The sequence below is a fragment of the Brassica napus genome, chromosome A5 (genome assembly GCF_020379485.1).
Source record: "Brassica napus cultivar Da-Ae chromosome A5, Da-Ae, whole genome shotgun sequence".
In the NCBI taxonomy this organism is placed as follows: Eukaryota; Viridiplantae; Streptophyta; class Magnoliopsida; order Brassicales; family Brassicaceae; genus Brassica; species Brassica napus.
This window is the reverse complement of record NC_063438.1, coordinates 27,280,407-27,293,431: the sequence shown is the minus strand read 5'-3', so window position 1 is coordinate 27,293,431 and position 13,025 is coordinate 27,280,407. Positions and strand designations below refer to the sequence as shown.

General features: G+C 35.3%; 3 protein-coding genes across 3 annotated transcripts; 1 reads left to right on the top strand and 2 right to left on the bottom strand.

The window, feature by feature from the left end:
• Positions 1–1,043: 1,043 nt before the first annotated feature.
• Positions 1,044–4,708, bottom strand: LOC111206390. The gene has a single exon (XM_022703087.2). The coding sequence runs from the start codon at positions 1,765–1,767 to the stop codon at positions 1,195–1,197; it is 573 nt and encodes a 190-aa protein (XP_022558808.2). The 5' UTR covers positions 1,768–4,708; the 3' UTR covers positions 1,044–1,194.
• Positions 4,704–5,671, top strand: LOC111200989. The gene has a single exon (XM_022692743.2). It carries the CDS (start codon positions 4,821–4,823, stop codon positions 5,517–5,519), a length of 699 nt encoding a protein of 232 aa, XP_022548464.2. The 5' UTR covers positions 4,704–4,820; the 3' UTR covers positions 5,520–5,671.
• A 440-nt stretch (positions 5,672–6,111) lies between these two features.
• On the bottom strand, positions 6,112–9,587 carry LOC111200990 (leucine-rich repeat receptor-like serine/threonine-protein kinase At2g14510). Its single transcript, XM_022692744.2, has 9 exons — positions 9,283–9,587; positions 8,655–9,201; positions 7,647–8,110; positions 7,435–7,570; positions 7,208–7,279; positions 7,054–7,122; positions 6,875–6,946; positions 6,477–6,548; positions 6,112–6,379 (listed from the first exon to the last, which is right to left on the bottom strand). The coding sequence occupies exons 1-9, from the start codon at positions 9,356–9,358 to the stop codon at positions 6,340–6,342; spliced, it is 1,548 nt and encodes a 515-aa protein (XP_022548465.2). The 5' UTR covers positions 9,359–9,587; the 3' UTR covers positions 6,112–6,339.
• Between the last annotated feature and the right edge of the window lie 3,438 nt (positions 9,588–13,025).

Genomic DNA, 13,025 nt, shown 5'->3' with positions numbered 1-13,025 from the left:
CGATGACCTCTTGGATCTCTGTGTAGATCTGAAGCTTTCTAGACTTAGCTAGACACCAACATAGATCATCTCTGGGTGCATTTCCATCATAAAGACTTGGAGAATGTTGGGTTTTGGACCGTATGAGTAGATCTTCCACGATCTTGTAGACCTTTTTTTTATGCTTCATTTCTCGATTCATTGTGAATGATTTTCTAGAGGCAGTTTGGTCATATGAGATCAAGTACACATTTTCCGCTTAAGATGTGACTAACTAACGACTTGATGTGAGAGATGGTTGTCTCTACATCCAAATTCAAGTTAGAATAAAATTTGAGGTAATTAGCTATAATCGAAACATCCAAAAGTCACAACATTAAGAAAATCAGAAAATTACCTTGTTATCGTTATGAGTGAAGAGATGGTGAAAGTTTGCAAATTTGGAGATTTTGTTGAAGTCTTCTCGTGACAAAGCTATTTCACGCTCTTTCGTTTTATCTAACTCAGTTTAAGGCTTGACTACAAAATAATTTGTGAACAAATGTGTGTACAGCAGTATGAAAATCAGAAAGTTAAATTGTCCCTTTCTGAAAATTATTTTACAGAATCTCAAGACAAATTTAGTGAAGGTTCTAACGTGTAATAGATAACAGATCGAACCCATTTCCTTTATCATGGATCATGCTCTACATCACGATATATGTTTGGATCATATTTAATAATACGTTAAGTATATATTTTATGAGCTCTAAGATTTTTAAACATACCTTCTAATGTCACATATTTAATCAGTAAGGTTTTTAATGTTTCATGATCATTTTTCATAACCTTTGTACTCAGATAAATGTTTTCTATTTCACTATTTAACTATTCTATCATTTCGGTATTTCACATGCATCTCGTATACAAGCTAAACTGTCTTTTATTTCTCTGGAGGTTTAGTTTTCTTCTCTTCAAAAAAAAAAAGAAAAATATATTATATTTTTCCTTTGTTTAACCATACTCATCACTTTGAATTCATGTGGAGTTAACTTAACTAACACCTTGATTTAGAGTTCAATTGGAAAAAAAATTAAACAACACAAGAGAACACAACAGCATACAATCTTTATGATAACATGAAACTAGAGTTTTGACCCAAAATAAGAACATTAATTAAACTAGAGCTAATATGCCTTATTAAGCCTAAGTTTGCCTGAAAAAAAACATCAAGGTTTATAGTTTAGCTTCAAGATCACACACTTGATCCACCACTTCCATTGAAGGAACGCTAAGTACGAGTTTGCAATGTGATGTTGTGTTCAAGTGTGCCTTAAAGATTCCCAACACTGTAATTTTCCCTGGCATATTTGCCTTTGTTTCTATCACAATTTTTCTTTGCAATATATCTTGCAAAATATCACCTAAATTGGCAACAAATTTATCGATCTGAAGAACAAGAGGACATGGCAAAATCGCGGAGCCTTTGGCGGGAAGTGTGCTCGAAGGAAGAGTGAGATTTCCCACCAGAATATCCCTATAATAAACCAAGTTTTCTACTGTCTTGTATTCGAAATCGACAAGATTAGGATTCTTCAACAGCATTTGGAGTGTAAGTGTGAAATTGATCTGGACGTCAAGTGGCGGTGATATATGTGTGGATACACCTTCAACAGTCGAAGACAAGGTTTGTAATACAGGATGTTTTGGTTTGAACACGGTCTGCGAAAGGATCAAAATGGTCATAAAGGTGATAAAAAGGATGGAAATGATTCCAGAAACTATGTAACAAATACGTCGTTTGGTCATGATTATAGTATTGTTATAGGTGGATGCTTTTGTCTCTAAAATGTATTATAGTTTACAGAACTTATAGGCCACTTTCTTGCAAAGATTCAAAGTAGAAAGTATGGATACATTTAAGAAGAATGAGTTTTGATACATGATCTGTGATAACTGATGACAGTTTGTATTCATTTTTATGGCAGTAATTAGGTGGAGATTTGTTGTTTTATAAAGGTTATTCTTAAGTCAAACTAATTTATGAGGCAAATCTGTTTCCTTCGATAAACTTCTCTTCCTTTGGAAACAGTAACGGACTAACTACATGTATTTTGACTCATTGATTTGTAAAGATTTCTTACTTTGATTGTATCGATAACTTATATCATAGATAGTATTGGGTTCAAATAGCAACAAATTGTTATTAACCGGTGAAAATGTTTAATAATAAGTGGATGGATCATCTGTGGCCGATGGGGAATATGTATTTACGGATTTCTTACTTGAAAAAAAAAATCCAACCTGTATCAATGTTAGTGACTATGGTAACAATAATATTGTATTCTTTAGTATGTACGATAATATAATCAGAATAATCTGCAACCAAAACGTTGACAAAGATGAAAAAATAGAACCAAAACGAGTGGTCCAACACCAAGAAACCCGCATCTTAACGTGCTTCCAAGTATTTACTTGAATCTATCTATTTATTGTCATACTATTTCAATATATACCCCCATTTAGTTTATATTATTATTGTCTGTGTCTCTCCATACACAAAATCTTGCTTATTAGTGTTATGTATTATGATGATATAATTTGTGGACAAATATAGACATTAATCTATAGGAAAAACGATAATAACCTTTCTGTTAAGGAAAAGATTATTAAGTTTAAATGATGTCTGCTGGTACCTTTTGGACTCTGGTTCTAAATGATAGCTTTAGAATAAAAGGCAAATTAGAAGAAGAAAAGAGCGAAAATGCATTTTATACTAAGGTCCATATATCTCCCAAGACGAAATACAAGTATATAGTATAGTCGTACTTGTATGATATATTCGTAAGGGCAATTGCACTCCATACCCAAGGAAATAAAATTATTTAGGTGTTTAACATACCACTGTTTCCCTTTTCATATATTCCACAAGTACCCCTATTACATAGATATCTAATTAATAACTTGCATCCACAAATTTCAGATTCTTGAATAATTAGGCTTTGCTCCATCCATGGGCTTTCTAGATCATTTCTGGGATGTTTATGTCCTGATATCATCGCATGTCCTTCTCATGTTATTTTCCTGGTGGATTAATTGATCGTGCTTTAGATAAATCGAACAGTGGAAGTGTCAAATCGTACGGTGGAGATTCACGGAAAGAGTCTGAGAAAGTAAAACCACCAGAATACCAAGCCGGTTCAGCTCATTTTCCCATACTCTGTTTCTGTATATCCAAAACAGAGTGTTATGGGTTCACATCATTCAATAAAATTGATCTTTACAGAAGCAATATCTTCACTTTTTGTTTCCATTATGTTCAAATACTTTCACTATATTAGTCAAAGCGCTATAAAATCAGAACGTTTTTGTTGTTTCTGTTAATTTTGGTTTTTTTTCTAATCATATTTATTTTTCTCCGATGACTTGTTCTATCTATTTTCCGGTGTTACTGTTGCCGACCAACAGATTCCCGGAATCTCGTCTGAAACAAACGACGACTTTGTAATAATTAATTTCATCAGGATTTTGATATCGGAAAGTACCAACAAAGCTCTGACGATTATGTTAATGTGAGGATTGTGGTCCTCGGGTTATAGGTCTTTTTCTTGTAGTGATCCGACAGATATAGTCTCTGGAGAGACGAGATGGCTCCGAGGGAAGGCACGACCCGACCCAAGAAGTTGTTTCCGGAGAGAGTGAGGTTGCGGAGGGAAGTGAGACCGGTTAGTGTGCTGAATTTGAGTTCTCCTGATAAACCGAGCCGGTCGAGATTAATGGTGATGATTGAACCGTTTCCGGGTCGCAGGAGATATCGGGCCAGTTCTCGGGGCAAGTGGAGGGGTCGGTGAGGCTGCTCGTAGCAGAGCATGAGATATGCGTTGGTTGGAGGCCTCGTCGCAGATGCGTTTGCGGAACTCGAGTAGAGATCAGAGCTCATTCTCAGTCACGGTGTTGACGCCAGGAGGAGGAGGAGGAGGATGAAGCAGAGAGGGAAAGTGTGGAGAGGACAACAAGGTAACTTCGAGTTAATTAATTTGTCCATATAGCTAATTATTATTTTTTTTGCATGGAAACCTAATTATCTTTCCGTTTGTGTATTTCCACCCAAATAGCCCTATTCGTAAACGCATCTTAAGCTTTTGCATTCTATTGCAATTTTATTTTAATTTCTTTTTGTTTGACGTCATCTATATAATTCACAAGATTTAAGAAACAATACTTGTATAAATAAACAAAAGGCTACATATATATTATGTAAAATTTTAACGTCACAAAAACACTATAAATGTGTAATAAATCACATGCAACGACTCGATGGTCATGTGCCGACATGTGTTAGCTGTTCATTTACCCTCCTCCATGCACCCTCTCGTTGATTCCCAACTCCCATGGACTGATCAATCCTTTTCTCCAATCAGGAATAAACATATTTTCCTTTTCTTTTTAAAATTCAATCTCGATCGATGTAAGATTTTAATTATATTAACTGTATAGTTGCATGGCTCATCGCTATTCTTAATCTCCAATAAAGTCTTTAAACTCACAACTCTAATTACATGTCTGTAATTTGTCTGCTTGTGTCTCCCCCTAACGTGTCCATGTGATCTCCTTCCTCATTAGTACTATTCTAAACTCAACTTAAAATTTTAATTATACTTAACTAATTAAATTACGAACTCACTCTGTTTCTTCTCTCTATCATTCTTTTTATATATTTATCTCCATCCTTCATCATGCATTACTCTCACAACGTCTACCACTAGCTCCAACTCTCCTCTTCAAACTTTCACACATAAACCAATCAGACACACGTCTACAGCACGATTTGCTCACTTTATAAGTAGAGAGATCAATCACTCATGGTCTCAGAGGCGGTTTCGAAGATGGAATCACCACCGTTGATTGGACCTCGCATCTCATTCTCAGCTGATTTATCCGACGGTGGAGATTTCATCTGCATCAGCCCTGTAATCTGCAAAGAGCTAGAGAAAGGGTCGGTGAAAGTCTCCGACTTTGAGTTCTTGTCGGAGAATGTGACTCCACAGAGGATGCACACCGCCGACGAGCTCTTCTCCGAAGGAAAGTTGCTTCCTTTCTGGCAAGCGAAGCACTCGGAGAAGCTTAAAAACGTTAACTTGAAGACCAACGAAGAAGAAGAGAGTCGTAACGTCGAAGTGACGATGAAGAGTAATAACGATAACAGAGTGAGTTGGTTTATAGACGAAGACCCATCTCCTCGTCCTCCGAAATGCACTGTTCTCTGGAAAGAGCTTTTGAGGTTGAAGAAACAGAGGAACTCCTCTGCTTCTTCTTCGGTGAGGACTGTGTCTTCGTTATCTCCGTCTTCTTCCACGTCATCGTCGAGCTCGCTTGAGAGAGAGGAGAGAGAGAAGGAAGGGAAGAGAGGTAAGAAAGGGTTAGAGAGGACGAGATCGGCGAGCATGAGGATAAGGCCGATGATTCACGTCCCTGTTTGCACTCCTTCTAAATCCTCTGTTCCGTTGCCTCCTCTGTTTCCTCTTTCTCTTAAGAAGAACAGAGCAGAGAAACGCACTTGAGAAAAGTTCGAATCTTTATTTCAATATGACACATTAGTGGTTAATCTGTCATGTAATATGTAACTCTAATGCATTTGATCAAGCTTTTATTCAGATGTTGTGTTGAGATCTAAGTTCCTCTGTTCTTAATCTCTAGTTTCATCTGTTTTTTTTTTCTTGATTCAAAAAGTATGTCATTATCAACAGATGAAGATGTGATTTAGATGTGTTGTATGTTGAGATGTGAAATGTTGGGAGACAAAAGAGTAAATGTCAAAAAAATAAAAAATGATGAGGTATGAAATAGAATGAACAGAGTTTTTCTGTTTGTTAGTTAATGATGAGGAAAGTGAATGATGAAAAGACTGATGGGCACATGCAAGATTCAGATGTTTTTCTCAAAAATTTACTTTTTCTCTGCACCAATTGATTATGCTTCACCATTTTGGAACTGGGCTCCATTGTTTTCAGACTACAGCTCTCGTTATTCACATTTCTTTTGTATTCTTGTGATGACATCTTATTTAGCAATATAACTGATAGATATTTGATCACTGATTCCAGGTGAGAATGGATTTTAGTTGAGAATCATCATTGCCCTCCATAGAACCGGTTACCACAAAAACTCCGGTTTATCACATTCATAATACAACAATGATGTATTTTTTTTTCATTACACAACATATGCAATCTGTATTCCCTTGTCTCCTCCCCCAATGTTGTTAAAAGAATGAAGCATTAAGATACGTAGGTTGTACACGTGAGGCCTTCTAATTTACACACAAGCTCTAACACAAACTCGAATCATTGTCGTCTTCTTCTTCTTCTTCAAAAGGCTGAATCAACGTGGCGGTTGAGTCAGAAAGGGATTACCAGAAGTCCTGCAGCATTAAATTCTTAGAGAGTATTTGTATTAGCCAATTTCAAAGTCAGATTTGTATGGTGAAAACCACTTTTTGTAAATTCGTAGCTGCTTACCTTAGCTCAAGTCCAGGCTTCTGAAGAAGATTGCTTGGAACTTGGCCTGTTAGGTTATTGTTTTGCAAGAACCTAATATATCACACATAACTAAGTCAGAAAGTCATCCCCTAACAATTATATGGAGACATATAGTTCAAGTTTTATGGAACTTAGTTTGATAGAGGAAACATGATTATAGTTATGGTGGGTATAGTGCACTGTTTAATATGGTCTTTGAATCTTATAAAGTAAAGCTAATAGACAAAAGAGTAAGGGCTAAGTGTTATTTTTACATAATGAATATAAGGTATCATGTCTTTTCCATCGACAAGGCAAGAATCTTGAGCAGATAATATGAAACTTATTCTAGAGAAGCATCCAAACAAATAATGGTTATATGAGAACTGAAAACTTACAGCTCTCGCAAACGTGGCACTCCACTGAAAAATGAAGGAAAAGGTCCACTGAAACGGTTGTCTTCCAAGTGCCTACAAGGGAAAAGAGATGAGATTAGCTTATGAGTCTCTGCTCTGTTCCATTAACTGCCTAAGCAAATGTGGAGCACAACTAGTGAAATGTAAGAACTATTGCTTACACTGATTCCAGCAGTTTGAGTGAACCGAAGTCAGGTATACTTCCCGAGAGAGAATTGTTTCCTAGCCAACTGTTTGAAACACTCAAATGAATATCAATCAAATGTTTTCGACGTTGAGGCATATAACTAACTGTTCACTGGTCAAGATACTTACATGGAGGACAATGCTGTTAATCTCGCAACTTCAGGTGCTAGCGAACCTGAAAGTCCCATATTCGTTAAGTTCCTGGGAGCAACAACGGATTAGAAAAACTTTCAGTAAATCTCATCTCAGACTAACACAGGCGACGCAAATTGTAATATCATAATAAATCAGCTTTAAAGAAAAAGAAAAAGAAAAACAAAAACAGACGACGCAAATTTGGCAGAGCTCAAACTCACAAAGCTACTATGCGTATTCGGGGACCTTCAGAGCAGGTAACTCCAGTCCACGAGTAGTTTTTAGGCATACAAGGATCTCCACTCCAATCAACAGGTACGTTCTCGAAACTTCTTTTAATAGCATTCAGAGCAGTCGCTGCACAAGGACGAAGAAACACAAAGTCAGCATACAAACATTCTCTCAACCATTGAGTGTTGTTTAACAGTCGTACCATCTCGAACAAGAGTTCTCCCTCCAAGAGCTATCAACTCAAACATCTCACCACCATTAACAAGAGGGGGAAGCGTCGAGCCACTTCTAGGACTCAACTTTAACGTTGTTTGACCTTCAAGCGGCCACCTGCTCGCAAATATAACCGCACCAGCGGGAGCAACAGAGAGCTCTTTATAATACGTTACACCGTTCACAGAAACATCAAACACTCTGGATCCACCACCGTCCAACGAATCAGAGTCATGAGCGAAGTACAGCGCGATGTAATAAACAGAGTTTTTCAATGGCATTGGAGGCCACGTGAACTCCAGAGGCTGAACCTGAGTAGCTCTTAGATCCGTGTTGAATATCCTCGAAGGCGGAAGGTTCCAGAAACCAGAAACCTCTAGTTTCCTGTTGTTTGATACTGTCGAGTTCAGCGAGTAGGGCTCCCAAAACCTATCAAACTCATCATCTGGAAACCTGGAAGAAACATATAATACCAGAGTGTCGTTAGCTCAACTGCAAAGAATCCTCACTGTGTCAGAGGTTCCCGGTTCGAGTGACCGCTGAGACGAAACTAATATTACATACGGTAATTAGACCTAAACAAACAATTTTTCTACACCGATTTTCGAAGAAATCGGTTTAAGCGCTCAAAAAATCGGTATGGGCGTCTGCCTGAACACCTAAAAGCTCCAAAAATCGGTCTAAGTGGCGCCTAAGCGCTTGCCTAGTCAGCAAATCGGGTATATGAGCCATTCCAAAAAACCGGCCTAGCGGCCAAGGGGTCCTCGAACCAACCTGTCCTCCCTTTCTATTCCTAGTCAGGCGACCGCCTAAACAATAATCCTCTATAAGATGTTTAGCCACAGCCTAAAGATTTTTAGAATATTGTAGAATCCTATAGATGAAGACATGGTCTATGTGGATCCCATTAAATTTCATAGCAATTTTTTTTTTTGAAAATTGCACTCACTTGGAAAAGATTCAACATTTCAAACTCCAATCTTCAATTTTTTACTACCTGATGATTGGTCCACTGTACCCAAAAGCATGCCTAGCAACAAGACTAAGCCCAAAGCCTCCAAACTCAGTCGAGTTGTAAACAGAGCCATCGAGCCTAACAACCTCCAAGGCCGAGATGAACGGATCAGAAGCCGTGTACGAGTTGGACGCCACGCAGACGCTCATCGACTTCCCCTGCGCCAGAAACACTCCTTCGTAGTAAGAAGCGAGCCCCTCTGCGTAATCCGCCGTGGTGTTCACGACTCCCCAGAGCGTCCCGTCGACGATCTGGTCGAACACCGGCGGCGGGTTGGCTTTCCCGTTGACTCCGCCGTAGAAGTACGTCGTCCTGATCGTGTACTTCCAGCCGCGGGAGACGGCGACGACGTAGCAGAACTTGCGGCGGGTGGCGGCGGCGGGGAAGGATCTGACGGTGGATAAGACTTGGTCTAGCACTTGTTCGGAGACGTTTTTGGATGTTCCGGCGGAGATGAAATCGCCGTCGGGTTGCCAGCTCCGGCCGGCGATTACGGAGGAGGCGGAGGCGCCGCAGTCGATCAGAGTCGCTGGAAAAATCAGAAATCGGGAAATTGAGAGGAGAGGAGATCACAGATACTAATACGAACAAAGAGAGGTGTAGATCATACCGGAGGGCTGAGAGAGAGTGGAGGAGACGAGGGAGAATACGGCGGCCGAGAGGAGGAGGAGGCGGAGATGGGACATGGCGGCGGGGAAGCAGTTAGCATGAAAGAGAGAGAGAGGAAGAAGAAAAGAAGGTTTAGGTGGGAAGAAGGAGGGGGAGGGGTTGACCCTCCAGCTCCAGAGATGAGAGAGAAAATGACAAAGAAGCAGAGAGAGAGAGTTAGAGGAACAGGTCAGAGTCAGCGAGGAAGGAGACGATTCTTTTGTACTTCCCTTTTTTTTATTTGGTTTTCTTTGGAGCAATAATATTATCTTGTTCTGTTATTTCTGTGAGGATAGTTGATAATTAAACCGGCGGTCTACTAATCCCGGTTTGATATACTAAATTAATTGACAAAAAATTAAAACCATGCTCATATACCATAAAAAAGAATTTAATATACATTAATATAAATGTAGAATATGTTTAGAAATTTTAAAACAACACTAAAGATCATAGATTTCAGTATACAAAGTATTTTCCGAAAATTCAATATTTTCGTGTGGGAGGGTTAACACATAAATTTTGAGAAAAATTTTAAAATCTAAAAATAATATTTTGATGCATAGTTGCATCCTTCACTAACATATGATGAAGGTCAAAGATGTTTGGAACTTTTGTTGTCTCCATTTCTCTAGAAAATAACGATTTTATAGTGGTTAGTCCACCAATTAAAGGAGTATTACAAAATTTTACTAAATTAATTGACAAAAAATAAAAACGATGTCCATGTACCATAAAAAGAGTTTAATATACATTAATACAAATTTAGAATGTGTTTAGAAATTTTAAAACAACACTAAAGATCATATGCTTCAGTATATGGAGCATTTACAGAAAAATTTAATATTTTTCGTAGGGGTTAACACATAGATTTTGAAAAAAATTCAAAAATATAAAAATATTGTTTTAATGCATATTTGCATACTTCACTAACATATGATGAAGGTCAAAGATGTTTGGAACTTTTGTTGTCTCCGTTTCTCTAGAAAATAACGATTTTATAGTGGTTAGTCTACCAATTAAGGAAGTATTTTGAAGTTTTACTAAATTAATTGACAAAAAATTAAAATAATGTTCACGTACCATAAAAGAGAATTTAATATACATTAATACAAATGTAGAATGTGTTTAAAAATTTTAAAACAACACTAAAGATCATAGGCGTCATTACATAGAGCATTTACCAAAAAATTCAATATTTTCGTAGGGGTTAACACAGATTTCGAAAAAAATTCAAAAATATGAAAATATTGTTATAATGCATAGTTGCATCATTTACTAACATTTGATTAAGTAAGTTCAAAGAGGTTTGGAACATTTGTTGTCTCCTTTTCTCTAGAAAATAACGATTTTATAGTGGTTAATCCACCAATTTAGGGAGTATTATGAAGTTTTACTAAATTAATTGAGAAAAAATTAAAAAGATGCTCATGTACCATGAAAGAGAGTTTAATATACATTAATACAAATATAGAATGTGTTTATAAATTTTAAAACAACACTAAAGATCATAGGGTTCACTATATAGAGCATTTACTGAAATATTCAATATTTTCGTAGGGGATTAATACATAGATTTTGAAAAAAATTCAAAAATATGAAAAAATGTTTTAATGCATATTTGGATCCTTCACTAATATATAACATATGATGATGGTCAAAGAGGTTTGGAAATTTTTTTGTCTCCGTTTTTCCAAAATATAGCGATTTTATAGTGGTTAGTCCACCAATTTATGGAGTATTATGAAATTTTACTAAATTAATTGACAAAAAATTAAAATGATACTCATGTACCATGAAAGAGAGTTTAATATACATTAATACAAATATAGAATGTGTTTAGAAATTTTAAAATAACACTAAAGATCATAGACTTCAATATACAAAATATTTTCCGAAAAACTCAATATTTTCGTAGGGGTTAACACATAGATTTTGAGAAAAATTCAAAAATCTGAAAATATTGTTTTAATTCATACTTGCATCATTACTAACGTATGATTAAGTTCAAAGAGGTTTGAAACATTTGGTGTATCCGTTTCTCTAGAAAATAGTAATTTTATAGTGGTTAGTCCACCAATTTAGAGTATTATGAAGTTTTTTGATCAAAAAAAAAAAAAAAGAGTATTATGAAGTTTTACTAAATTAATTGAGAAAAAATTAAAATGATGCCCATGTACCATGAAAAAAATTTAATATATACATTAATACAAATATAAAATGTGTTTATAAATTTTAAAAACAACAATAGAGATCATAGGGTTCACTATATAGAAATTTATCAAAAAATCCAATATTTTCGTAGGGGTTAACACATAGATTTTGAGAAAATTTCAAAAATATAAAAATAATGTTTTGATGCATATTTTCATCATTCACTAACATATGATGAAGGTCAAAGAGGATTGTAAATTTTCTTGTCTCCGTTTTTCTAGAATATAGCGATTTTATAGTGGTTAGTCCACCAATTTAGAAAGTATTATGAAGTTTGACTAAGTTAATTGACAAAAAAAATTAAAACGATGCCTATGTAACATGAAACAGAGTTTAATATGCATTAATACAAATGTATATTGTGTTTAGAAATTTTAAAACAACACTAAAGATCAAAAGCCTCAGTATACAAAATATTTTCCGAAAAACTCAATATTTTCGTAGGGGTTAAACACATAAATTTTGAGAAAAATTCAAAAATATGAAAATAATGTTTTAATGCATAGTTGCATCCTTCGCTAACATATGATGAAGGTCAAAGAGGTTTGAAACTTTTATTGTCTCCATTTCCCTAGAAAATAATGATTTTATAGTGGTTAGTCCACCAATTAATGAACTATTAAGAAGTTTTACTAAATTAAATGACAACAAATTAAAACAATGGCCATGTACCATAAAAGAGAGTTTAACATACATTAATACTAATTTATAATGTGTTTAAAATTTTTAAAACAACACTAAAGATCATAAGATTCATTATATAGAGCATTTACCGAAAAATTCAATATTTTCGTATGGGTTAACACATAGATTTTGAGAAAAATTCAAAAATATGAAAATATTATTTTAATGCATAGTTGAATCCTTCAACAACATATGATGAAGGTCAAAGACGTTTGGAACTTTTGTTGTCTCCGATTCTCTAGAAATAACGATTTTATAGTGGTTAGTTAACCAATTAAGGGAGTATTATGAAGTTTTACTAATTTAATTGACAAAAAATTAAAACGATTCTCATATACCATAAAAGAGAGTTTAATATACATTAATACAAATGTAGAATGTGTTTAAAATTTTTAAAACAACACTAAAGATCATAGGCTTCATTATATAGAGTATTTACCGAAAAAATCAATATTTTCGTATTGGTTAACACGTATATTTTGAGAAAAATTCAAAAATATAAAAATACTGTTTTAATGCGTTGTTGCATCTTTCAATAACATATGATGAAGGTCAAAGAGGTTTGGAGCTTTTGTTGTCTCCATTTCTCTAGAAAATAGAGATTTTATAGTGGTTAATCTTTCAATTTAGAGAGTATTATGAAGTTTTACTAAATTAATTGATAAAAAAATTAAAACGATCTCCATGTACCATGAAAGAGAGTTTAAAATACATTAAAAAAATGTGTTTAGAAATTTTAAAACAACACTAAAGATCATAGGCTTCAGTATACAGAGCATTTACCGAAAAATTCAATATTATCGTAGG

Bases quoted from the DNA above. Each gene is read 5' to 3' on its own strand.
- LOC111200990 (XM_022692744.2), bottom strand. From the start codon at position 9,358: ATGTCCCATCTCCGCCTCCTCCTCCTCTCGGCCGCCGTATTCTCCCTC. The intron at 8,111-8,654 runs GTAGTAAAAAAT...TGTTTCTTCCAG, and splicing joins TACAGTGGACCAATCATCAG to GTTTCCAGATGATGAGTTTG. The intron at 6,549-6,874 runs GTAAGTTTTCAG...GTGATATATTAG, and splicing joins GTGCCACGTTTGCGAGAGCT to GTTCTTGCAAAACAATAACC.
- LOC111206390 (XM_022703087.2), bottom strand. From the start codon at position 1,767: ATGACCAAACGACGTATTTGTTACATAGTTTCTGGAATCATTTCCATC.
- LOC111200989 (XM_022692743.2), top strand. From the start codon at position 4,821: ATGGTCTCAGAGGCGGTTTCGAAGATGGAATCACCACCGTTGATTGGA.